Source organism: Podarcis bocagei (genome assembly GCF_964188305.1).
Source record: "Podarcis bocagei genome assembly, chromosome: 5".
NCBI lineage: Eukaryota > Metazoa > Chordata > Lepidosauria > Squamata > Lacertidae > Podarcis > Podarcis bocagei.
Window position 1 is genome coordinate 36,582,995 of NC_138129.1, and position 26,947 is coordinate 36,609,941.

General features: G+C 42.6%; 1 protein-coding gene across 3 annotated transcripts in view; it reads left to right on the forward strand.

Moving 5' to 3' along the window:
• Positions 1-15,002, forward strand: part of PTPN22 (protein tyrosine phosphatase non-receptor type 22) — a 40,206-nt gene extending 25,204 nt beyond the window's left edge. For 2 of the 3 annotated variants that reach the window (XM_081194694.1, XM_081194696.1), the window contains 12 exons: positions 339-416; positions 1,092-1,184; positions 4,261-4,337; positions 5,182-5,888; positions 7,106-7,186; positions 7,896-8,026; positions 9,252-9,279; positions 9,485-9,565; positions 10,358-10,458; positions 11,406-11,436; positions 13,639-13,716; positions 14,610-15,002. In XM_081194694.1, coding sequence (XP_081050820.1) covers positions 339-416; positions 1,092-1,184; positions 4,261-4,337; positions 5,182-5,888; positions 7,106-7,186; positions 7,896-8,026; positions 9,252-9,279; positions 9,485-9,565; positions 10,358-10,458; positions 11,406-11,436; positions 13,639-13,716; positions 14,610-14,674 — 1,551 coding nt within the window. In that variant the 3' untranslated portion in view covers positions 14,675-15,002. Of the gene's footprint in view, positions 1-338; positions 417-1,091; positions 1,185-4,260; positions 4,338-5,181; positions 5,889-7,105; positions 7,187-7,895; positions 8,027-9,251; positions 9,280-9,484; positions 9,566-10,357; positions 10,459-11,405; positions 11,437-13,638; positions 13,717-14,609 lie in introns of those variants that run through there. The other variant, XM_081194695.1, reaches the window with a different exon arrangement.
• Positions 15,003-26,947: the final 11,945 nt, after the last annotated feature.

The following is a 26,947-nucleotide window of genomic DNA, read 5'->3' on the forward strand; positions in this document are numbered from 1 at the left end:
GTGCTGCTATGTCAGGCAAGGAACTTCCCACCGATGGTAGTATAACTGTCATGAGATGGGAAATTTTGCTGTCTGTTATGCTGTTACTGGAAATGGGAACCTTTTCACCAACTGATGTAACCGCCCAGAGTATAATGTAAATATCCAGAGGATATTGTTGACTGGGAAATGTATGAATGCGATCAATCAATCAATAGGCATTACTGAAACTCTTTGGTAAGACTCTGAAATATGAATTCAGTTATAAGGTGTGTTGCGACACAGAGTGGATGGTTGGATCAGGGCATTCCATATCACCAACATTTCTTTGTCTTTCCTCTCCCCTTCATCTTCTTAAGATTCTGCCAATGAACTTCAGCCTTTTTAATACGATTCAGGAAATGCGAACACAGAGGCCTTTATTAGTGCAAACACTGGTACGTACAAAAAATATTTTTTCTATCATGCAAAGTATATACGAAATTGTAGAAAGCATGTTTGCCTTATAGAGAGACACTGCTGTGCTCTAACAAGGAAATCCTTGTGTGTGTGGCAATAATGTACAAGAGCCTTCTTTGCATGAAAGCCTCCTGCAGAGACATCAAAGGAAAAGGTGCAGTTATTATCAGAAGAAGGGAGATCAAAGTTCAAAATGTGGATAATGTGCCAAATAAACTGGCTGGCAAAAGGGCACACACAATCTTTCAAATGCTTATTGCCACCAGGAAATGATCTGTTCTCAAAATGATGTTCAATCATTCCATGAAATCTTTAGGGAAGTTTTTAATATGTAACGCTGTTCTGTTTTTAACACTGATTGGGAACCGCCCAGAGTGGCTGGGGAAACTCAGCCAGATGGGCGGGGTATATTCTGTCCCAGAAAATGGAGCAGTGCCAGAACTTCAGTTTCCTCTTATACGTCAGCAAAGCTCAGCATGAAGCATAGTCACACCCACTTATTAAATGAATCTCCCCAACTTTGGGGATAACCACTGCTCCTTAACTTGCATGCCAGAAAATATTGGTATAGCTTTCGAAGTCTATGATGAAGTAGAGAAATGAATGAACAAAAGCAGCATATCTCCATGTGATTTATTGGCATCATTTTACAGGAGCAGTATAAGTTGGTCTATGATGCTGTGATTGAGCTCTTTAAAAGGCAAATTGAGGCACTCACTCATCATTCCGATAACTTTGCTATGGAGGTAAGTGTACAGCGTCTGGTTACAAATACAGAGCATTTCCCCCCCAAATACAGCATTCCTACCAAAGCTAGCACCAAACAGGAACTGGAACAGGAAGCACTTCAAACGTTGCATTTATCCTTTGTAGAGAAATTCAGATCTCAGGCCAACAGTATTGCATTCACCCAACCCTCGTTTCTTGCATGCAAACACTCCCCTGTTGCTGGTTTTTGCGTGATGCGTGATCAGTTATCCACCCAATGTTCCACCCGTCCATTTGGTTTCTGAAAGCTAAGTCAGAAGGAGTGAGCAGGGGTTAAACAGAAAATCATCCTGTGCTCAGTTCTCTAAGGATTAGTTCATTGATGATGATGTCAATATCTTGCAATGTTGTGATTCCACAGCATGGAATTTCCAAAATGTACATTGCACCCTCTCTGCAACCTACTCATTTGCAATTGCACATTAAATGAGTGTTCACATTATTGCCTTAGAGTGTTGTGAAGTTGCTTTTCCCCTGGGGCATTTCACAGCTCTATCTTCCCTAGCCATTCACTTTGGCAAGGCTTCAATACACTCCTGTTTGTGTTCACATCATGGAGCATTTATGGGGTGGGGGCAAGTCTTTGTCCTATGCAAAGGTGTCCATACCTTGGCCAGAGGTGAATGAGGAATGGCTTGTGAAACTGGTTGAGAAACAACACATCCAGCAGCAGTATTCTATAACAAAGTACAGGATACATAGGCTTTTTCAATAACATCATGTGAACACGGATTAAAAATGCAGCACTAGAAACACAGTGAGTGCACAGTAAAGAGAAGTGTGAACACAACCTTTGCTACTAAGTGATAAAGGAAAACCTAAGATAAATTCAAATGTCGTTACTCCGATTCTTTAAGTTCTAACTGAATCTTACCCACACCAATCCCCACCCCATGTGTGCTTCTGTCGTGTTTGCGGAGACCTTCAGCTCAAATTGAGCGAGTCATTTTCTTTCTCATCTGCTGTGGGCAGTTATGTGGTCTAGCAGAAGCATAGGCTAGGGTGACAGAGGCAGCATTTCAACCAGGATGTGGTTTCACAGATACTGGCTGTTTTTCACAGCTTTTAGGACCTTCAAAAAGGACTTTTGAAAAAGCAGTTTACCAAAAATGGATTTGGGGCAGAGGCTGACTTACAATATCAAGACAAGAGCAAACCCACCGCTGCGGAGTCTGTCTGAATGAGGGCCTAGATAGAGAGCTTCCTTGAGAGAAATTTGGGGGCATATCTGTTTAAAGAAGCTAGGTGCATGCATGTTTAGGTTGCAGTACTAGAGGAAAGTGATAATATGGTCCCGTGATTCCCCCCCCCCCCGTGGTAGGCTGGAGACAAGTGCGGGCTGAGAATTATGGCCCAACACAGTTGAACCCTTATTTGAAACAGCTTGAATCAGAGGGCATGTCCAGACAAGGTTGTTCCACACTTGTTCTGTGTGTGAAACTGGTACACGAGAATCCACACACTCCTATTTCTTTCAGTCGCCATATTAATTGTTATTCCATTCCTTGCAATCCACACCAGTCAGCAGAGGGTGACAGAAAATGTCCCAGGTGTGGGTTTTTATCCCTCCCCTCAAGCACACTTCCTCCCTCCCCCAGTTCACTTAGGCTGTGTACACATTACCATTTCCTCCAACTCCAGTGGGCTCCCACCGCTGATGTATGAAGCAGAGAGCACACGGCATTAGCCACAATCTGTATGTATCCTGTAGATTCTTGAGGATTGTTCCTGTTTGATGTACTTCCCCTCAAATCAGCTTCCATCTGATTTGAAAAGGCAAGATGTCGTTAAGCTTAAGTGTGCACAGTTCAGATAGTTGTTGTGCATGTGCAGATGGGAGCACATGTGCAGGTGACAGCTTCATTCAGTTCAGGGGTGGTGGTGTAAGCACAGAAAAACAAATCAGGTAATGTGCATTGAATGAAGACACCCCTGCCCCCTCTCTGGTGTACTCATCAAGTGCAAACATAAACAGGGGACATGCCCATACTTTAAGCCACTAATGTGTACATAGGCTTAAACTTCATTTTACTTGCACTTAAAAAAACCAAAACAAAAAACACAACTGTACAATTCTGATTCTCATCAAAGTGCCAGCAAAGAACACTTCAGGGCCCTTCAAAACTGGAGTCAGTCATGATGGAAGACAGAAGCAACTTGCTTTCAGGGGTGTTATGTTTTCACCAGTCCTAAGCAAAGTCTGATCTTTATGTTACCAGTTTCTATGTGGAAGATGCTGGAGATGCTTCTGTCTTGCAGTAGCTCCAACAGCTGTTCACCATGTGGAGTGCTGCAATAGTATGCAGTGTGGAATCATTTCCAATAACTCATGAGGTAGCTAAAATGTAAGACTTGGTGCTGAGTACTATGCAGAAGCCAAATACAGCGAAGTAAGGCGTGTGATGAAAGTGGGACATGCCATATTAATTATAAGCAATAAAAGTAGTCAAAATTTCCTGGAGAGCTTAGAGAGAGGTACCCTACTTGGCAGATTCCGTAGTAGTCTAATATTTATCAAGCCATTGAACTCCAAAAATGTATTTAGAGAGCAGGGATGTCCTATATAAAGGAGTAACTAGATAAAGGAGTTCAGTGATTATCTGTTGCGATGGCAAATATCAATTCCAGATTCAACAGTGTAGCTTACTCTTTCCACTATGAAAGGTGTGGACACATGACTATAGCCAAGGGAGGGGCAGCTGCCCCACACCAATCAAGTAAAACAATAGAAATACTTAATTAACTGACCAATCAAAATGGTTCTGCCCACCCCAAACAAAAGTCCTGCCCCCCCCCAACAAAAATCTTGGCTACGCCCATGTGTGGACCTCACAGAATACAGATCTTTTAGTCCAGACCTGGGCATGACTTAGCCCAAACATGCATTTGGCAACCAGTTTCTTAAATATTTTGTCCTATATATGGTGGTAGTGCTGCTGTTGTTGTTACCCACCTTACATTGGGCTGTAAGCCAGTACTATGTCCACCTGTTGAAAACCAATGTTCTGGTTCTGTGAGTCTACAAAACCTATATTTTTTTGGTAACTTTTGTAGGCTGAAGCAAGCCATCCAGCAGCCATGGCACTCCAGGCTCCACATATGGAAACTTCTTGTTTGATACAATTGAACAGGTAAGAAAAGATGTAATTCTTAAGTATAGCACACAATTCGGGAAAGATGAAGCACTTTTAAAAGGCTGTAATCCAATGCACACTTATCTGGGAGGAAGCCCCATTGATCTCAAAGGACATGCACAGGATTGCACTGTGGAGCCCACTAATCTCCGTGCGACAGTTAAATATTTATTCTCTCTTTCACGGAAATAAATGAGCCTTAGCTCAACTTTGGTTGGTTTATACCCATTGTCTCAACCTAGCTATGGACCAGGATTGGGGATGCTGTGTTTTACCCATAAGTCCCAGCCACCATGGCCAGTGGTTAGAGATGGTGGGAGTTGTAGTTCAACAACATCTGGAGGGCCACAGGTTTCCCATCCTTGCTACAAAGAAAACAAGGTTACTAAAGTAAAACAATTCCTAGCTGCCTCTCCTCTCTACTGACTTTGCATCAAGGAATGCATGGAGGTCATATTGTCTATCAGCAACTACTGTCTATGGTAGTTAGTTGGAACCTTTAAACACAGAGGAACTCTGAATGCTACCAGTTGCTGTGTGAGAACAGTGAGGGAGGGCTATTGCCTTTATGCGCTGCTGGTAGACTTTCCAGAAGCATCTGGCTGAATACCAAGGTAAATAAAATCTTGGCAGTCCCCAGAGTGTCAAAAAGAGTATACCTTCATTTTTAAGAAGCTATTCTGGGTTCCTTTGGTTGATGTGCTTTTTTCATAGGTGGAAGTAAAGTTTCTGAGTTTTCACTTATCCCTAGCCATTTTGCAGTGTAGTGGAGCTTTGTCTGGATTGAGAATGGCCTTCCCATATAGTTATACCTTTGACAATCATGTTCCCTTCGTTTCAGTTCAGTGCAAGAGGAACAGGAGAAATCTCGGAGCCTGGGTCATGATATAGGCACTCGTGACAGATATAGAGATGGTGCGTCTCTGGTCAGACAAGCAATTTCAATTGGATCCTTGAGCTTCAGCACCACCAGAAACATGGATGCCGCAGCAGGCTTGAACTCTTGGTTGCCAAGACAGCCACTCCATAAGCATCACAGTTTGGACTTCAACCATCTCTTTTGGGCAGAGCTACCTGTCACTTTAAAATCAGGAAGTGAGGCTGGGATCAGCTTAGATTCAAAGGTGCCTCTAACACGGACCAAATCGACCCCTTTTGAGTTAGCCTCACAGAGAGCGTCCCAGGCATTGACAAGAAAGGACCCTGGCTCCTGTGAGGGCCTCCAGTCTGGAGGATTTACAGCTGGCTCTAGCCTTTCAAATAAACTATCAAGCAACACCAAGCGTTGTCTATTTGCGAAGTTACGCCATCAGTCCTGTACTTGGTCATCAGAAGATCCTTACTTTTCTTCCCTGTCATCGGACGAACCATGCTCCCCAGCGCTTCCTGACCCTGCTGCGAATCCATCTGAAACAATTCCTCTGCTTGCTTCTGCTGCAGATGCCACAGCTCAACCCTTGGAAAGTCCAGCAAGGCCCAGCTACCCACCATGCAGCTCTGTGGCTCAGAATATCCAACCAGTGGGTGCAGTGGAGTCTGCCTGCCAGAGTAAGTCCTTGAGAGGTTGTGGGTTCCTCCCGCAGGGGGATTTGCATTACAAAGGAAAGTTGTACAAGGAGGCTGTTTTGTTGCCCTAACAGATCAAGGGGTGATAACATTTGAAGTCTGCACATGGCCAGAATTGGACTTTGCTAGTGCATGGGTGAGGAATCAAGATGGACAACTAACAGCTTTTTGATATGTGGAGATTAAATGGCTTTCGAGCGTCTATGTTTTATTCTTTATGTGAACATCTAACAAATATTAGCAGAAGAGATGCATATGGGTTATCAGAATGTTTTAATATCTAGAATTCAAACTCCTTGCTTGGCCCCGTGCTGGGCAAAGGAAGGAGGAGGAATGCTTCACAACAAACCAACACTTCCAGGCAAATCTAAAATCTGAAAAAGTATGAATGGTACCGTGCTACTCTGTATTCTGATAAATGAGGAATGAAAAGGAAAATAAATTATCAGAAGGTTTCCATGTGGATTTTGGAAACACAGGATTTGTGGTTGATGGGGAAGGAAGTGTAGTTGCAGGCGCTACCACTTCCAGTGCCATCTGGTGGTCACTTTGTTTATTTTTAAAAAGTAAATGCTTTCGTGCTTCTGCACTTCAAGATTTTGCAACAGCGATTGCAACCAGGTGGTGATTTCCTATTATACATTTGGAAGTTTGTTCATGTTTCCAGTGTTCCTGATATACTTCATTTAAATCAACAGAGAAGCTTGTTGCAGGACACTTTCCGTCCACACTTATAGCCTGAATAGTGCTATAGACTTGGATTTTAAGATGCGCATGGTTTTCCTACATAATGGCAAAGATTTTTGTCCATGAAATGATAGTCCACAACTGAAGCAGGGAAGGTTCTGTAGTGCACATGTTGCAAGCAGAAATTCCCATGTCCAGTCATGGATTTTTCTAGCTAAAAGGATTTCAGCTAGCAGCGTTTGCCTAATATCTATATCTTGGATAGGTATTGCTGATCATAATAAACTGTTTGGATCTGAATGGGCCATCAGTCTGACTCAGAATAAGGCTGTGTCCTTTATTTCATGACTAGTTTTCATAAACTAACATTGTGGAACGAGTAGCTATGCAGTGCAACCAAGGTCAAGGAAGACCATGATAGATGAGAAGTCTTGATTATTATCTTGCATGTCTGCAATAGATATTTGTGTATACAACCCAAGTACACTAACTTCAGCATTTTGGCTTAACAGATTCTTCCCAGGTGGATGAAGACATTCCTCCCCCATTGCCTAAAAGAACCCCAGAGTCCTTTATTGTACCTGGAGAAGATGGTGAGTTCAAGTATCATCGAAGTGAATACAGTTGTGTTGATGGCAGATCACCATATGCAAGATGAAGTCATCATCTCTTTCAAGGGTGGAGAACCATTTTGGCCCAGTTGGCCAGATAGTTTTCTGTCATCCTCACCCCACAAGCCAACTTTGCCATCCAGTGATTGACACTGAGCATAGGGCTGGCAAAGCACCTTTCCATAGATTTGAACTCACTGTCCATCCCCTGATGGATGATGAATTCAAGCTGCTTTCTACGGGGAGTGGCTGCATAATTGAGTTCCCCATGGGGAAACTAGTCACACAGTTGTTCAAGCTTGCTTCCTGCAGGGATCAGTGGCATGAAGCAGTCTGCATGGAACTGCTGCTGAAATGGTGGGGGAAAGCTCCCTTTTAGCAGCACTTTCAATGCAAACTGCTTCGTGCTATTGGAGCCAGGGTTGCTACCGTTGCCCATCAGCTGCCCATTGCCTGCCATGCCTCGCTCCAGCACAGAAATGATCAGGAGCTCACTTTAAGCTCCCTTTGTAGCCATTTGGTACACATATGACATTAGGTGTGGAACAGGTTGGTGTGGTTTGTGAGTTGGGGCCCCTGTAAGGCCAAATCTGAGCTGAAGGTTCCCCATCCCTGATCTACAACTTAAACTAAGATGATCTGCAGAAAGTTTTAAAAGATCCATTATGTTTTCTAATTTTATCCATTGCAGATGACTCTGTGTTGCCAGATTCAAACCACCAATCACTGTCCAAAAATGAGAAAATTGGAATCTCTAAGGAATGGAGCGGTGTGTCTCAGCTGAAATTTTCTGATGACTCTGTGAGACTGAGGCCAAGTAAGGTAACACATTAGAGATTTTATACATCTCCACCAGTAATGTTGCTACATAGTTCCCCTGACTTCTGCAGAAACAAAGGCTGCTACTTTATATAACTAAATTGCAGCAGGTATTCAGTTCATAGTCCAACAGCTGAGGCTAGGACAATACTTCTGAAAAAAACAAGTTGTATTAAGTCTGAGTGTGTCAACTGGCAGTAGAGATGCCCAGCAAATTCCAGTGAAGATGGGAACATCTGCTAACGAACATTCTTCTTCCTAAAATCCATTGGGAGCTGATGTGACTAACTAGGAAGATGCCACAAAACAGGGGAAATGAATAAAGGGTTTTGACTTTTAGCATGAGCAAGTGGGACCTGAGACAAAATGTTGCAAGGTTCCATTCAGGGTTCCAGCCAGCTATGCCTTCTGCAGGATACTTCATTCTGTCCATTCTTTTCCTCCAGTTTTCCACCCCACCCTTGTTAGTCAGCGTTCCATGTCCACAGAGCATTCTCAGTTCTCACTGGGCTGTTACTGCAATTTCCTGAGCTGGTAAGGGCCCGGTAACAAATTTACAACCTGTGCTGATCTCTGAGTAGATGTGTTATATGCTGACAGGGTAGCATCCGTCTTATGCAGCTACTACTGTGTTGCTGAAACACTGTTCTGCGGGTAGGGCTTTTGTAATTGTTATCATTCGCAGCACTGCTAAATTTGCTTCAAGCTGTTATTCTTATTTGTTCAGTTCAGTACAACAGTTTTTCAGGAGTGGGAAGTAAATAACACTTTCTGAACCTGAAGGCAGAAAAAAGACAGAAAGGTAGGGCATACTGATATTAGTAGAAACAGGACCAGGGCGCTCTGGTTCTTGCTAACGCCACAGTTGAAAATCCCTTCAGCAATTTAATGGGGAGAACTCTTCTGAATAAAGACAAGTGGCTTGCTTGAGTGTCACTTTCAGTGGTCACATTTTAAAAATGAGCAGAATGCCCTTTCTTCTGATTTAGTTTTGAAAAACTGAAATAGGATTTTTGTAAATGCATGGTTCACAAATGGCATATGGATCCACCTTCCACTACATTAGCACGCAGCATGTAATTCTTTAGGAGCATTGAGTACGATGCTGTTTGGGGGCATTGTCAAACCTTTAGAGAGTTACAGCTGTCCATCGCCTACTTACTAAAAGTTAAATGCACTTATACAGAGTTGAGGGACGATAAAATATTCTCCTTTTGTTTGTTTTCAGAATGCAAAGCTGCAGAGACCCAGATCAGGTAAACATTCTCCTGACATTTCTATGAATTAGTCTGTGTATACATGTTCTCTTGGGATGAATTGTGCTTAACACTGATAGCAGATAGCAGAACTGAAGACATTGCAGACAGTCTTGGCCTGATGCTGGAGAGGCTCAGGGGTTTTTTGAAAGCAAGCTAATGAAAATGTTTTCTTTAAATTATTTTGTATTGCTTGTTACTACAGAGATTCCCCGGGATCGGTCTCCTTCCCCTCCCCCCCTTCCTGAAAGAACTCCTGAGTCCTTTATTCTTGCAGATGAGGAATGTAAGTACAATAGCTGTGGTTGTCTTGTAACAACATCGTTGGGTGGTGATTTTAGTTAATGCATTTTCATTTGAGGAGGCAGCAAATACAACAAAGTCAGGTTTGAGAAGGTCTGGGTGAAAAGTGCTGGAGGAGAATCTTCTTGTTGGCATCTGTCTGTCTTGGGAGACAATGGAGGAGTGTGCCTTTGGAGGTAAAGTCAAATCTTTAGAGAGTTACAGCACCTTCTGTGGCTGTAGAGACTGATATGGGAGATGAATGTTTTGTTGCAGCTGGGGCAGATGGAGGAAAATCACAGCAACAAGAAAGGAAGATAACAATGAGTCTCCATATAATCACATTCAGAACCCACCTTTTGCCACCAATTCCTATCAATACATACTTGTGGCATTCTGAGAAACAATACTGAATGTCTATAAATCAAGTGATGTTGCCAGAGAATCTCAGAAGCACAAAAAAATCTCCAATGTGGTTTACAGTCTGGTATTAATTATACATTTAATTATATTGAAAGAATATATTGAAAGAATTGCCATATTTTGGGGGGAATAATTGGTTTGTTTTCTTTTTCTTCTCAAATGATGCCTTCGATATATAGCAGGGGTAGGGAACCTTTGACGCTCCAGATGTTGTTGGACTACAACTCCCATAATCCATGAACATCAGCCATGCTGACTGCTAGGGCTGTTGGGAATTGGAGTCCAGCAACATTTGGAGGTCTACAGGTTTTCCCATGTATATGGAAGTGTCGATCCAGTTATTGTTTTGCTGAGTGTGTTTTTGTTTTCCTAGCTCAACCATCTGTTATGAACAATGCTGTGAGTTTCGGAGAGTCTGTGATTAGATCAACAGACAAGTCATCAAAGGAAGCAAAATGCTTCAGGAGGAGTAAGGTAAAGGGGCGTGGAGAATGCATAAGAAGTGGAGGGAGAGACAGCTGTGACATTTCTATTAGCAGAGAAGCGGGGCTAATTATATAAGTTTCAGCTGTGCAGAAGTTATTTATCTTTAAACAGAGAACTGTCTTCTGATAACGCTTCAATGGAGGGCTGCCTTCTGTTAGGAAGGATACATGACTACCCAACTTTCCAGTTTTAGCCTACATTATGCTGCATAAAAACACAACCTAACAATTGTTAGGTATCTCTCTCAGCCACTGACTCCATCCATAATATGGAGAAGAAATAGGTTTTTAACTGGTAGATCCTCTGGTAAAAACCAGAGCTTGGAACATTTCTCATTCACAACACTAGGGAGCGCTCTAAGCAAGAAAGAGAAGCAAATACAGTACATATGAAACCAGAAACTGCAGTTTTGCTCCCTGTGCAGTTAAGCTGTAATAATCAAATATGTAAATCAACAGTGATTCACTCTTTTCTGAAGGAAATATACCCAAGGACCTTAATTTCAAATTAATGGCCCATTGTGATGCAACTCGAGGCTGGCTTTGTAGAGCCTCAATGCAAAGGGGAACAAACCTCTTCCTCTTCTAACTGGAAGAGAACTCCATTCTGCTGTCCCAGAAGGTGAATGGGCTGCTTGTGTTGGTCTAGGGTGCTTCCACACAGCAATTCATTGTACACTCAGTGCTTCTCAAATGTCACCCTATATCCCCCCATCCAATTTGATCCATATTTACAATTTCCATTTTATTTTTACTTACTGGACTTCCTGCAGAAACAGTCAATCCAGATTAAATGAGTTGGGTGGGTAGAATATGGGACAGCCTTTTGACAGGTACTCATGACAATTGCTCCCTGTAGTTTATTTTTCAGATAGATCTGTTCTTAATAAGCAGGGTTTTTGCAACACCGTAATTTTTCTGTGTTTTCCCCCCTAGAGCTTGAAAATTTTACGAAATGTGAAGAACAGTAAGTCTTTTGAATTTATAGACTGTCTATATTTTGCATATTCACTGCGGTGGTGCTGTGTTGTTAACTGAGCCGAGGAACCATAACCCCTAACAATTCTGTTGGGAGATGAAGGCACTCAGTAGTTTTGCTGGATTAATAAAGACCTATCACGCAGCTCCACTGTTTTTCACTGTGCATCTCAGAGGGTTTCAGAACCAGGAATTAATTAAAGATCTACATTTATCTGCGGAGGTTTCATTGTGAATACTAAACAGAGAAGGCAATTTCTAAAATGTGAAATCTTTCTACACCTTTGTGTATACTGCTTGCCAAGCCTCTTCCACATCTTTTCAGTATCTCTTCTGTATAAGAAGCGGGTGAACTACGCATTATGATCACCATGGGGCAACAAAATCCTAATGCTATGATTCCCATGAAGCAACATTTACTATGTGAACTGGGGCATTATTTCATTCCACACACGATAGATGACAGGCCTTTTAGATTAGACCTACTTGGCATGGTACCTCTAGCACAAAACATTTATTTTTTAAAATGCTGGTTTATAAAGCTTTGCTCCACGCACCTGTTGATGCAGGTTCCTGCCTTCAAAAGTTTTCCAGGAAACCTTGATAAATCTTTACAGTGCTCTTCCTGTGTGTCCTTCTTTGGATTAACAAAAGCAGGAAATATCACTGCCAACGTTGCTGATTTGGTAGCACGGTACCTTCTAAGATGTGCGTTGTAACAAAATCCAGGCAATATCAGCAGCTAGTGGTCACATTGTGGGTGGGATATTTTTAAATGTATTTCTTGTTCCTCTTGTCTTTAAGGTATCTATGTAGGGTTTATTGCCTCTTTGTTTGGTTGTAAGTCACTTTGGGTTGCCCTGGGCAAGATAAAGCAACTGGCAAATTTAATAAAGAAATTTATATAGAGTGATATAGAGATATGCAATATATGCTGTATTGTTTTCTTGTTTTTGCAATAAAAACAAAATTATTTTAAAAATCTGAGGTGGGATGGAGAGTATTATTTTAGCCAGTTGGGCCTGAGATGGGGAGAGAGGTAGAAGCCGCTTAGGTATTGGAAGGAGGAGAGTATCGGCGCTAGACTGGTGAAGAGAGAAACAGTCAAGAACTGGGATCTATGGACAGCTCTCCTCTGTAGTGAGCTACTAAAGTGCAGGTGGCAGCTTCTCAATGAAGAACCCTGGACTGGCTGTGCCCACCCAGGCTGGTTACAGGATCCTTCTGGACAAGAATAAGTATAGGAGGACTTCCTGTTCCAACTGAACCTCGCTTGAGCATCAAAGTCTTCCTAAACTCTGATGTGTTCCAGTATCATTGGTTGGTCTTTGCTCTTGGCCTCTGGATTGCTCTTCAGCCTTGCCTCCTAACTTGTCCTTTTGGATTCTGACCTTTGTCCTGTGGCTTCTGGCACACATCCGGCTATTGCCAGCAGTCCAGCCCCGACAATGCAGTTGGATCGCTGCGTTTGCAGAAGGCATGTATAGAACTGGGCCTTAATCACAGGCACCAACAAAGGTGTTGGCCCTGGTCCCAGGGTTAAATAGAGCAGGATGTCAAGGTGAGGCTGAGGAACAAAAGTAATGTGAAGGTCGTAGAATGTTGCCCCAGACACAGCTTAATATTCTGTGCCTCCTGGAAAGATCCTTCTAGTTCTGTGGTGCCTATTAAACATTTTTCCAGCTCTATGCGGGCAGCTCATCCATCTGCAGCTCCTGCACAGCTAAGGGAGTGTTTAAATGACCCAATAATATGGCCATAGGTCTTTGTCACTTAATAAGCACTCCTCCCCCTCCTGCAAAACAGTGCTTGTGGGGAAGACCCGTGCGATTTATCCCTATTGTTGGGTTGTGTGAACCTTCACTTAGCAGATGCACAGGAACTTGCTTACAGATCAGTAATTCCTAGAAGAACATCTCAGGAGCAGAGCAACCAATAGACAATGCAGAATACAGTGGTCTTCAAAATTCTGAGTTATGGTTATTCACTCTTGTGCCCAGCCTGAGTACCACAGCCTCCCTAGCAGGAATCATGTTTCAAGAAGCCTGTGATGTTTACATGGACCATCAGCTCAATCCTAACAATGTCTACTGAGACATAAGTCTTATTGCACTCAACATGACTTGCTCCAAAATAAGTAGAGTTAGGATTGCAGCCTATCAGTTCCTAAGATCTTCCCTTCTATTTCTAGGTATTTGTGGTTCATCTTCAGTTTTAAAAGTTCCAGAGGCTGATCAATCAAATCACTCCAGCTCTGTTTTGAGGTTTGGTATGTTGTTGTTGTTTTTAAAAATGTGATGCTTCCTTTTTTGACTAACCGTGAAAAAACTTAAGGGTAGTGTAGTTGTTGTTTTGCCACTGACTATGGTTATTGTTACACATTGTTTTAGTTTATAGGTATTAGAGGAATGCACTCTACAGTCTTGGGTCTAAGTTGATTCCAGTCAACTTGGAATCATAGAATTGTAGAGCTGGATGAGACCATGAGAGTCATCTAGTCCAACCCCTGCAGTGCAGGAATCTTTCACCCAATGTAGGGCTCAAACCTACAACCCTGAGATGATGAGTCTCATGCTCTACCGACTGAGCTAAACCAGCACCATGCTTGATGGCAACATATTATGAAACTACAGTATTACAGTAGTTTTCAAAATACTTACTTCTGGGGTTGTTGCACTCTCTCCACAAGCCTGCTCCCAGAGTAAATAATTTCAGCAATGTAATATACAGTATGTATGCTAATATATCAGACTCACTTATCATTAGCTGAATCAGACAGTTGGCCTCTTTTATTATTTTTGTGTGAGAATCACATGCTAATCTCTTAGAACTATAGAATTATAGAGTTGAACGGGACCACAAGGGTCCTCTAGACCAGGGGTCAGCAAACTTTTTCAGCAGGGGGCCCATCCACTGTCCCTCAGACCTTGCGGGGGGCCGGACTATATTTTTTGGGGGGAATGAACGAATTCCTATGCCCCACAAATAACCCAGAGATGCATTTTTTAAAAAGGACACATTCTACTCATGTAAAAACATGCTGATTCCTGCACTGTCCGCGGGCCAGATTTAGAAGGCAATTGGGCCGGATCCTGCCTCTGGGCCTTAGTTTGCCTACCCATGCTCTACCATATGTAACATTTTCTTGGTTTTGTTTTCTAGGCTTTGCAAACCGGTTTTCAAAACCCAAGGGACCAAGAGATCCACCACCAAGTTGGAACATTTAGTAGAACTTTGCTGATGCCCTTTGTCTCTGCAGGAGCCTTGCCTTCTTCTGTCATCAGTTCAGCAATTGGAGTCTGCGGCAAGACCATCATTTGGAACAAAATGGCTTTTGTTGTTGTGCTACTAGAAAGATAGTATATGTCAGTGTTTCCCAAACGTTTTTGGGCAACGGCACACCTGTTTACCGGGAAAAAATCTCGCGGCACACCACCATTAAAGCCCCGCCCCGTGACGTCAGCGCGCAGCGTCACGCCGGGAGGGACGCACAAAAGTGAAAGTTTTTTCCCTCCCCCTTGCCGGGGTGGGAGGAGGCAGCAGAGCGAGGGACTGAGGGACGGCGGCAGCTGAGGCGGCGGCGGCTGTTGTGGTGGTGGCGGCGATAGCGGGCGGAGGAGGGGGCGGCGGCGGGGCTTGAGGAGCCGTCGCCGGGAGTTGCTGCTGCTGCTGTTGCTGCTGCTGCCCGGACATGCCGGCCTCCTCCTCCTCCGCTGTCTCGCGCTCCTCCCTTTTGCGCGCGCTGCCCCGCCGCTCGGCACCACCACCGCGGAGCCGCCCCCGGCTCGACGCGGATCCTCGCCGCCGCCGCCTCTCGCCGCCCGACTCGCCCGCCTCCCTCCCACGGCACACCAGCCGATGTCTCACGGCACACTAGTGTGCCGCGGAACACCGGTTGGGAAACACTGGTATATGTGACCACTATAGACAAAATATAATACTGAACTGTGAAAGTCCCTGGTTTCTGTTCACGTTTCCAATGAAGGACTATTTGTCGAAACTGCCGAACAAAGAGAAGTGCTGGGGCTCACACCTTTCCCGAAGCAACAGCATCTTTCCTGGGGGTATTTCCTCCATTCCAGGGGGCATTAGCAAAGATGTGGCTCAGCAGGAGGAAATGCCGAAGACGAGAGGCACTGTTATTTATTAGTAATTATTGTGTTCCAAGAATTGAGTGATATTCAGTTGTGGCTTTTTCAAGCTCAGACCTTTCTTTTGAAATATATCAGAAACTGGCAGTGGAATTTCTCTGTTGTATTCTCACACAGAGGACATTTATTTGCATGAATGTAATGGACACCAGGTAATCGTTGGTGGACACAGAAGCAATAGGTGTATCCTGTGATTTCCAGTATGTAACTGAAGTAGGAGGTCAGCCATCCACAGGTCCCCTGTCTCTAAAAAATCAACAAGCAAGCAAGCAGTTTTGGCTGCCTACATTTAAAATAAAACCAATCATCCTTCAAGCAGCCATTGGGGTGTCTCCAAACCAACTGCTTGGTTTTGTTCCTGAGTCTTGTTGAAATTTTAAGGAATGATTCCAGACCATTTTAATACTCTGGCATGTGGCACCTCAACACCTGCGACAAGATTTTCTCCAGCTGGGATCTGTTTCCCCAAACGTTCAAAATTAGGAGTTTTTTTATTTGCCCTTTCACTCCTATCTTTTGCAATCAGAACTTGAAATTCTCTCTCACAAGTTTGTGGGCTAGAATTTTGGGATTGCAAAGGTTTTATACTTTGCACTGAAGCAGTATTCTCCAAGCTCAAATGTTCAAAGTACTGGTGTATAAACACATGAGGTGCATTATGCAAGGGGCACCTACAGGATAAGGTATTTGCATTGTGGAAACACTCCCAGATGGCTGGAGCAAGTGAGAGGTGGTACACTCTAGAGAAGAGAACAAAGAAGGGGGGTGGGGGCTCAGGCACAACTGACAGACTTTATTTCTGTAAAAAAAAAAAGACTTGAAAAACCAAACTTAAAGAAACCCTAAAGCATTTAATGGAATGTTTATATGGGAGTTGCAATATAATAAAATAAAATGTTTTATTTATTTAGTATGCTGGTTACTGCTTCTGCAGATTGCATTTCTACAAAATTCAATAGTGGTGCATATTTCAGATTTATCTCAAAAGTGTAGAGCACTGCCATTGGCACTGTCAAAAAGAAGTTACTTAACTTTTAATGACATACTTATTGAGTTGCCAACAGCTACGTTCAGAGTACTAATATTCAGAACTCTGATAGATAAGGGACAGGCTTCCACTTAAAAGCAAAAATTTAAGTCAGCCATGTAGGTCAAGGACTCATTTGAATTACAAACGCAAATGAGTCAGAGAATGCAAATTGGGTTGCGTGTATGAAAATCTTAAGGCAGGTTATTCAGTTTTTGATATATTTGCATGGCTCTTTTACCGTGGGATTCATTATGTGTCTAATACAAAGAGTGCTCCTCTCACTGTCAGGTTAGCATCTGTTCTAGTTGCTGCCTTGGAGATGAGGAAAGGGACATATTCAACCTCCCTGGATCTCCCTGACAAATGCATGGATGGACTCCAACTGCGTACTGTACGATAATGTCTATATCTTATTTGTTCTAGTGGAATCTATTTTGCTGCAGGGGTGTGAATTATTTCATTTTCTAATTAAAAGCATTTATAGAGCGCTTAATATTTTAAAAAAGATCTAAGAGGTGTACAACATAAAAACAATAAACAATATTGCTATGACGGCTTGGGGGGGTAGGCTGAATGTCTGCCCCCCCTCTAATTCTTGGAATACCCAGGCTAGCATGCTGGTGAGGTGATAGCCTGGGTGATGGGTCATTAAAGGGAACAGCAATAATGGGTGAAGGGCCCTCCCCAGGGTGGGGAAGCGTCCCCCAATTCACGGATAGTTAGAAAGACAAAACCAGAGTTCAGAGCAGAGAGTTGGAGCGATGCAAGCAAAGCAGCAAGCTGCGAAGTGAGAGAGACAAAACAATGCTTGATTTCTGTTTGAATCTAAGGTTGCGGCTGTGGGGGAAGTATTGCCCTCTTGGGGTGTTAATGCTGTGAACCCCACCATCAGAGACTCAGGTTGTGTGTATATATATATATATATATATATATATATATATATATATATATATATGTAGGTTTTGGTGTCTTCGGGTGTCTTCCCGTGTAAGAGTTGGGGTGTCTAGGCGACGTTTCGACGAGGTCTCACTCGTCATCTTCAGGCTGGTGCTTTCGGCTTCTTGTTACTAGAACAGAGCAGGATCTCAGTGTTTGAGTTCCTATAAATACTGTTGAGGGGGTGTGGTGTATAGCCTCCAACGTTCTGGGCAGATAGGAAGTTCCTAGGTTAATGTGCCTTTTCTTCTTTTGTTCATTAATTACTTGAGGGATATCTTGAGTGATTACTTGAGTGATATTCTGAGTACCACTTAGGAGGGTCATTAGGTGTGGATTAGTTGCTAAAGCTTTCGTGTCTTGACCTCTTGACCTTGTGAAGAGTTTTTCTGAGAAGATGGCTGTACTGCACTTAGTTGTGCTCTGGCTTGGCTTCGTGTATAGGGGCGAGCTGTGGTTTTGTGCCCTGTGCCAGCCAGATCTGTGTAGGGATTGCAGGGGGGTGCAGCATCCGGAGGTGCCACTATGGTTTGGTTACTGGATGGTGTCTGTAATTTATCTGTGGAGAGGGTCTGGGTTTGGGTCTGGTGTGGTTGATTGGAGATGGCGTTCTGTGTGCCTCTGGTTCTGGTGTCGGTTTTTGTGGGGAGGGCTAATTTCCAGATGTCTGGCAGGCGGGACGTGTCGTCACGCTTGTTCATGTTGTGAGGGTGTTTCTCTATCTCGATGGCTTCCATGATTATTCTCTTGTGGTGATGTTCCATGTTAAAGAGCAATTTGGAATCTGCAAAATTAATTTCGTGTCCTGTTTCTTTCATGTGTTGGTAAAGAGAGGAAGTTTTTTCTTCTTTTTTGACGGCATTCTTGTGTTCTGCGATACGTGCATTTATTCGTCTGTTTGTTTGTCCAATGTACGTGGCTGGGCAGACTTTGCAGGGTATTTCATAGACCCCTTGGTTTTCTAACTGGATTTTATCTTTTGGGTTTCTGAGGATATTGGCTATTTTTTGGTTAATCGCCAACGGATACCAGCAAAACAGGGTTACGAAGCTAATCCAAAAAGAAACACCCCCCAAAAACCAAGACACAGAAGAAAACAATGGCATGGCCCTCCTTCCTTATATCAAGGGCACTACAGATAAAATTAGCAAAATCCTCCATAAACACAATATCAAAACAGCCTTTTGCACCAACCAAAAAATAGCCAATATCCTCAGAAACCCAAAAGATAAAATCCAGTTAGAAAACCAAGGGGTCTATGAAATACCCTGCAAAGTCTGCCCAGCCACGTACATTGGACAAACAAACAGACGAATAAATGCACGTATCGCAGAACACAAGAATGCCATCAAAAAAGAAGAAAAAACTTCCTCTCTTTACCAACACATGAAAGAAACAGGACACGAAATTAATTTTGCAGATTCCAAATTGCTCTTTAACATGGAACATCACCACAAGAGAATAATCATGGAAGCCATCGAGATAGAGAAACACCCTCACAACATGAACAAGCGTGACGACACGTCCCGCCTGCCAGACATCTGGAAATTAGCCCTCCCCACAAAAACCGACACCAGAACCAGAGGCACACAGAACGCCATCTCCAATCAACCACACCAGACCCAAACCCAGACCCTCTCCACAGATAAATTACAGACACCATCCAGTAACCAAACCATAGTGGCACCTCCGGATGCTGCACCCCCCTGCAATCCCTACACAGATCTGGCTGGCACAGGGCACAAAACCACAGCTCGCCCCTATACACGAAGCCAAGCCAGAGCACAACTAAGTGCAGTACAGCCATCTTCTCAGAAAAACTCTTCACAAGGTCAAGAGGTCAAGACACGAAAGCTTTAGCAACTAATCCACACCTAATGACCCTCCTAAGTGGTACTCAGAATATCACTCAAGTAATCACTCAAGATATCCCTCAAGTAATTAATGAACAAAAGAAGAAAAGGCACATTAACCTAGGAACTTCCTATCTGCCCAGAACGTTGGAGGCTATACACCACACCCCCTCAACAGTATTTATAGGAACTCAAACACTGAGATCCTGCTCTGTTCTAGTAACAAGAAGCCGAAAGCACCAGCCTGAAGATGACGAGTGAGACCTCGTCGAAACGTCGCCTAGACACCCCAACTCTTACACGGGAAGACACCCGAAGACACCAAAACCTACATTCCTGTACCCGTGAAAATCTACGAAAGCATATATATATATATATATATATATATATATATATATATATATATGTGTGTGTGTGTGTGTGTGTGTGTGTGTGTGTGTGTGTAAATCCATATATCCTAAAGACAACACAGCCTCCACTGTGCCTCATTCCAAGGAAACACAAACCTTGGGCTCCTGGAACCTCTGGAATTTCACACCGCTCAGACATTAGGGTTGCATGTGACAAGATGATTAAAACAAAATCAATTTAAAAATAATTACGGTAGATATTAGAAACAGTCAAGAATGAACACATTGAGGGCTTTGAACTTGCTTTTTCACTCCTGTTGCAAATATCTTAGAACCAGAACTTGAAATGCTGCCTTGTTCACATATAATACCAAGTTTTTTCATAAAGAGGCCACTTGGGAGAGGGGCACTGAACATCCCTTGCTTCTATGCCAGGGCCTGGCAACCTTCAGCCCATGGGCCATAAGCGGCCCACAGGGGTTGTTTAAATAGCTCCTGAGCCGCCCCCGAACCAAGCCACCCACTCAGCAAGTCCCTGCATGCTGCACTAAACCGGCATAGCACGGAGTGGGGACTCACTTCTGCAGTGCTAGAAATTGTGTCTGCGCAGACACTGGAAATCACATCTGCACATGCGCAGACGCAATCTGGCCCACAGAGTGATTTCTGTGGGAGTGAACTGGCCCAGGCGAGGTAAACCTTGCCAACCCCTGTTCTATTCCTTACTTCCTCTTAGTCAGTTGTTCCAGCTCCTGGTAATTTGTTGTTGTTTAGTCATTTAGTCGTGTCCGACTCTTCGTGACCCCATGGACCAGAGCACGCCAGGCACTCCTGTCTTCTACTGCCTCCCGCAGTTTGGTCAAACTCATGCTGGTAGCTTCGAGAACACTGTCCAACCATCTGATCCTCTGTCGTCCCATTCTCCTTGTGCCCTCCATCTTTCCCAACATCAGGGGCTTTTCCAGGGAGTCTTCTCTTCTCATGAGGTGGCCAAAGTATTGGAGCCTCAGCTTCACGATCTGTCCTTCCAATGAGCACTCAGGGCTGATTTCCTTCAGAATGGATAGGTTTGATCTTCTTGCAGTCCATGGGACTCTCAAGAGTCTCCTCCAGCACCATAATTCAAAAGCATCAATTCTTCGGCGATCAGCCTTCTTTATGGTCCAGATCTCACTTCCATACATCACTACTGGGAAAACCATAGCTTTAACTATACGGACTCCTGGTCATACAACCAAAAAAGAAGAAAAGTAACCTCTCTCCTGTGTGTTATTTCTCTTGTAAAAGTAAGATGTATCATTGGCTTTGTATGTAATTGGGGTGGATATGTGAATAATGGCCTCGGCACATATCCACACTATGCATTCAAAGCACACTTACATACCACTTTTGTGGTCATGGAGAATCTTGGGAACTGTAGTTTGTGAGGGGTGCTGGAAATTGTAGGTCTGTGGGAATCGGTACCCTTCTCAGGATGTTGATGTGAGCGTGACCTGTTGGTTTTAAGAGATGTAAGAAAGGATGTATACAAGTTCGATAGAGGACAACAAATTTTATGGGAGCTGCTGCATTTAAAGAGGGAGAAAAACGGAATTACACATGGGTCTTCCTAATGCTAAAAAAGTTGAATCTGCAAATGGAGTGAGGCAAAATATTCCTGCCTGCCATATCTGCACCTCCATGCAACAATAGAACTTCATTAATTCTCAGATCTACAAGGACGTTCTTGTGTTGTGTCTCCTCTGCCAGTGTAGAATGAGTGAAAAGAAGAACTGGCCTTACACTGGATAAGCCAGCTGTGTTGCCTCTTCTTCAGACAGCAACAAGAGTGCAGCACACAGCAAGACTGTTGCTGGGCAATCTGTTTCTAGATGGACTGGGCTGCTTACTTCCTCTCTTTCAGTCAGCCTCTTCCTGATTTTGGAAAAGCAATAGAAAATCCTGTGGCAATCAAGGAGTAATTTATGCTTCATCTATTTCAGAATAATCTTTTAATTAGGCGAATGCTAATAGGAACCATTGTAGCCAAACATTCAAACAACAGAGCACTTGCCAACTGTTTTAGTACTCTGTGTGCAAATCTCGATTTTCCTAATTACTCAGTTCACAGATGTGTTGAATTTCTAATTTTGCCATGAAGGATTTAATTAAAAATAAACATGCTTAGCTCAGATCTTTTTTTAAAATAAAGAAACCTGGAGTTAAGTGCAGATTTGGGAGTAATCAAACCTATTTTCTTTTCTTCTTTTTGTGGCTGTGTGAGATTGTACCAGTTTGTATTCTTTTAAGTATGTTTTCAGCTAAACAGATTAAGAAGAAAAGGGGGGACTTCCGGGGAGGTGCCTCTGGATAATGGCAGAATTCCTCTGATTGGGAGGAATTTGCCCCGTGGGAATTGGGTCTGGCCGCCACGACGAAGGCGGAGACCCGCAAAAAATCACAGGCGGGAGGAGCCTGTGAGCGTGGGATTCGGCGGGCACCTTTTGCGCCTCCCCTACTCGTGGGGAAACCCGGTTTCGGGGATCCGGAGCGAAGTGGGGTGAGCGGCGCGGTGCTTTGAATCATCTGCTTCTTTCACGGAGCGAAGCCGCACAGCTGACCTTTTCCTGTGGACTGACCTTTTCCTGTGGACAATTTGACTTTAAAGAACTACCCGTGAGTAGAGCGGAAGAAGGAGAATTGGATTTTAAAAGTTTAATTTGGCATCGAAAACGGGGGAGGTCCAACACAGGAAGTCCGCCTTCCCCATTTGTAAATAGACGGAAAGCAATAAGGCTGCAAGCTAAAGTCTTGGAAAGCCTTCTGTAAAAGACTGAATTTCCATCGGGAAAGAGTATAACCCCCCCCCCTTGGTGGCAGGAGAAGGGGGGGGAGTTGAGGACAGAGTATACCTGCAAGAGAGAGTGAGGAAAGTAAAAATACTGCCGCTCTGACCCCGGAAACGGGCTGCTAGCAGGACCGACGCTTTGGAATGTTCATTGACAGCGCTTAGAACGTTCTTTGACAGCTAGCAAAATAAGAGATATACATTGTTTCTACTGTCTCCGGCTGTTACTAAAAAGGGGTAAAAGTAATTGAAAAATTGAAACTAACTTCGGATTTGTGTTTGAAAGAGGATACTAATTGACTATTACAAATAGAAACTGTTTCCCCCTAGTGGAAGTCTCTAAAACTGGTTACTTTAAAAGAGCTGGGCTAGGGGAATTTCCAGTCATAAGATAAGAAATCATAAGACTTTGGGACTGACCTTGAAGTCGTTAAGTGTTATGGCAAATGAAAAAGGAAAAATAGAACAGCCAGCAGCTGGGGAAACATTGAGATCCGGCAAGACTTGGCAGCAACCCAGGAGAGCTTCAACATCAGGCCCCTCAACCACTTCTGCGGTTGTTGTTTCTGCATCAGCACATTCAAAATCAAAAGGAATGTTGACAGAAGAGGCTCTTGCAGTTGCATTAAGTAAGATAAATGCTTCACTGGAACAACTTAACAAGAAAGTGGACACTGCAACTGAAAGTATAAATAACTTGGGACAAAAGGTGAACACTAATACAGAATCCATTCAGAAATTGATACAGGAATCCACTTTGACACGGCAGACGGCAGAAGAAGCTAGGGAGAAGGCAGCAGCAGCTGATTGTAAAATAATTCAATTGGAGAAAGAGGTAGTGCCAATCCTACAGAGACAACTTGATGAGCACAAGGTGACCCTTGCTATGATTGAACTGAAAGAAAAACAGACAAATTTGAGGATCAGAGGTATGCCGGAATTGGAAAAGGAAAGCTTGATAGATTTTCTTACACAGGAATTTGCTGATTTTTGGGAATTGGATTTGGGTAAAGAAGAGTTTAGAATTGTGAAGGCATTTAGACTTGGAAGAGGAGGGAAGAAAGAGAAGAATAGAATAAGAGACTGTTTGATTTCCCTCCGGACCAAAGAAGAGAGAGACAAAATTTTGGGTTGGCACTACCAGAAGAATCTAGAAATACTTCAGTCAAGAGTGGAAAACTTTAAAGACGTCCCAAAATACCTTTTGGACCTGAGATCCAACTACGGAGACATTGTTGCTTTGTTGAGAAGGAATAAAATCATTTTTAGGTGGGAGTTCCCCCAAGGCCTATCCTTTAGCTTCAAAGGAAGGAAAATAAAAATAAGATCAGTAGAATATAAAGTAAAGTTTCTGACCAAATATGAAGAAGATCTGCAGAAGGGAACTGGAAAAGAGCTAACAGCATTGGATAGAAGATCACCAGATAGAGGACCAGAGCAAAGAGCATCGGACAGAAGATCACCAAACAGGGGAACATTGGATATATCGACATTATCCTTTGGATTGGACCTCCCAGTGAACGTACCATCATCACTACCAACAGAAGAGGAACAAGCATTGGGAGCAGTTGGGGGGGGTACCAAAGTAACCACATGATGGCGCTGCAGGTCTTGAGCTGGAATGTAAATGGACTGAACTCCCCTGGAAAAAGAGCATTTGGACTTGATTTGTTTACAAGAAATACACGAGATAAGGCTACATAGGAAGATATTGAGCAATAAAAGATTAGGCCAAGAATTTATTTCATCGGACAAAGTAAAAAAAAGAGGAGTGGTCCTCTATGCAAAGGAGAGCCTATCACCAAAATTTATATTTAAAGATGATCAAGGAAGATTTGTTGCAATTGAAATTCAATTACAAGGAGAGAAATTTTTGATTGTAGGTATTTATGCACCAAATGAAGGAAAATCGGAGTTCTTTAAGAAGTTACATGAGACTTTGATGGACTATATGGACTACAATATGATCTTGATGGGAGACATGAATGGAGTGGTGTCTACAAATATGGACAAGGCACAGAGACAGGTAGTCACCAAACATGGTAGACTACCAAAAACCTTCTTTGACATGACTGAAAATATGGACTTAGTTGACATTTGGAGAACGAAGAACCCTCTGGGAAGAGAGGGAACTTTCTTCTCTGAGGCTAAAATGACTTGGACAAGAATTGACCAAATTTGGGTAACCAGGGGACTGGTCCCGAAGATCTGTAAAACGGAGATTTGCCCTAGAACTTGCTCGGACCATAATGCTGTGAAGATGGAAATGAAATTGATGTCAATTGGTTCCTTTAGATGGAGGATGAATGATACTTTGTTTAGGAATGAAGAGGTGACCAAGAAGGCCCAAAAAACTCTAAGAGATTATTTTGAGATAAATATGAATACTACAGTGGAAAAGAGTAATTTGGGACGCAAGCAAGGCAGTTATGAGAGGATTCCTAATACAACAGAATGTAATTAAGAAGAAAATTCAGAATGAAAGAAAGGATAAAATCCTGGGGAAAATAAAGGAAGGAGAGAAAAAACTGAGAGCAAAACCAAAGTCACAGGAGATCCTGAAAGAAATAAAGCTATACCAAACACAATATATGAAGCTGATGAATCAGGAAATAGAATGGAAGATCAAACAGATAAGGCAAAAGACATTTGAATCGGCAAATAAGTGTGGAAAACTGTTGGCTTGGCAGATGAAAAAAAGACAAAAACTCAACACTATTACGAACTTGGAAGTGGAAGGAAAGAATATACAGAACCCAGTGGAGATCAGGAAATGTTTTCAGAGATATTTTAAACAACTTTACACAAAGGAGAAGCAAAAAGAAATAGATATTGATCGATTTTTAAAAATGAATGGACTACGTAAAATCTCTCAGGAAAAACAGTTAATGTTGAACTATAAGATATTGGATCAGGAGGCGGAGGAGGCCACCCAAAACATGCAATTAGGCAAATCTCCAGGACCAGATGGTTTGACTTCAAGATATTACAGATCTTTGAAAGAATGGTTAATACAACCATTGAAGGAAGTCTGCAATGAAATATTGGAAGGAAGACAGGCACCAGAGTCGTGGAAGGAAGCCTACATTACACTTATACCGAAAACAGAGACTGAAAAGACACAGCTCAAGAACTACCACCCTATATCGCTGCTTAATGTGGATTATAAAATTTTCGCAGATATTTTGGCTAAAAGATTAAAAAAGGTGTTAGCAGAAGAAATTCATACAGACCAAGCAGGCTTTCTCCCGGGCAGACATCTGTCTGACAATACGAGGAATATAATTAATATTCTAGAAAAACTACAAGTGAATATCAATACTAAAGCAGTATTGATATTTGTGGATGCAGAGAAAGCCTTTGACAATATTTCTTGGAGTTTTATGAAGAAGAATTTACAGGGGATGGGGGTAGGACAAGGTTTTGAAAATGGTATAGGTGCAGTTTATTCAAAACAAAAGGCAAAACTAATTGTGAATAATGTGATGACAGAAGAGTTTAAGATTGAAAAAGGGACACAACAAGGTTGCCCAATTTCTCCATTGCTTTTTATATCGGTCCTAGAGGTTTTGCTAAATATGATTAGAAAGGACCAAGAGGTTAAAGGTATTCAGGTGGGAGCTAAACAATATAAATTGAAAGCATTTGCTGATGATTTAGTATTGACTTTACAGGAGCCAGAACCTAGTACCAAAAGGGTATTGGAACTGATTCAAGAATTCGGACAGGTGGCAGGTTTTAAGTTGAACAAGATGAAAACCAAGGTTTTAGAGAAAAATTTAACTATGAATGAGAGAGAGAAGTTTCAGGAGGAGACAGGACTAACATTGGTTAAAAAAGTGAAATACTTAGGGGTTAACATGACTGCTAAAAATGTGAACTTATTCAAGGATAATTATGAAAAATGTTGGACTGAAGTGAAAAAGGATTTAGAAGTATGGACAAATTTGAAGTTATCATTGTTAGGCCTAATTGCTGTGATAAAAATGAATGTGCTGCCAAGGTTGTTATTTTTGTTCCAAACATTGCAAATTTTGGATAAGATGGATTGTTTCAAGAAGTGGCAGAAGGATATTTCTAGATTTGTTTGGCAGGGCAAGAAGCCTCGAATAAAATTTAAGATACTAACGGATGCTAAAGAAAGAGGTGGATTTGCCCTGCCAGACGTTAAACTTTATTATGAATCAGCTGCCTTTTGTTGGCTGAGAGAATGGCTGCTTCTTGAAAATACTGAAGTGTTGGATCTAGAAGGTTTTAATAATGTATTCAGATGGCATGCATACTTGTGGTATGATAAAGTAAAAGCTCACAAAGCATTTAAAAATCATATTGTTAGAAAAGCATTGTTTAATG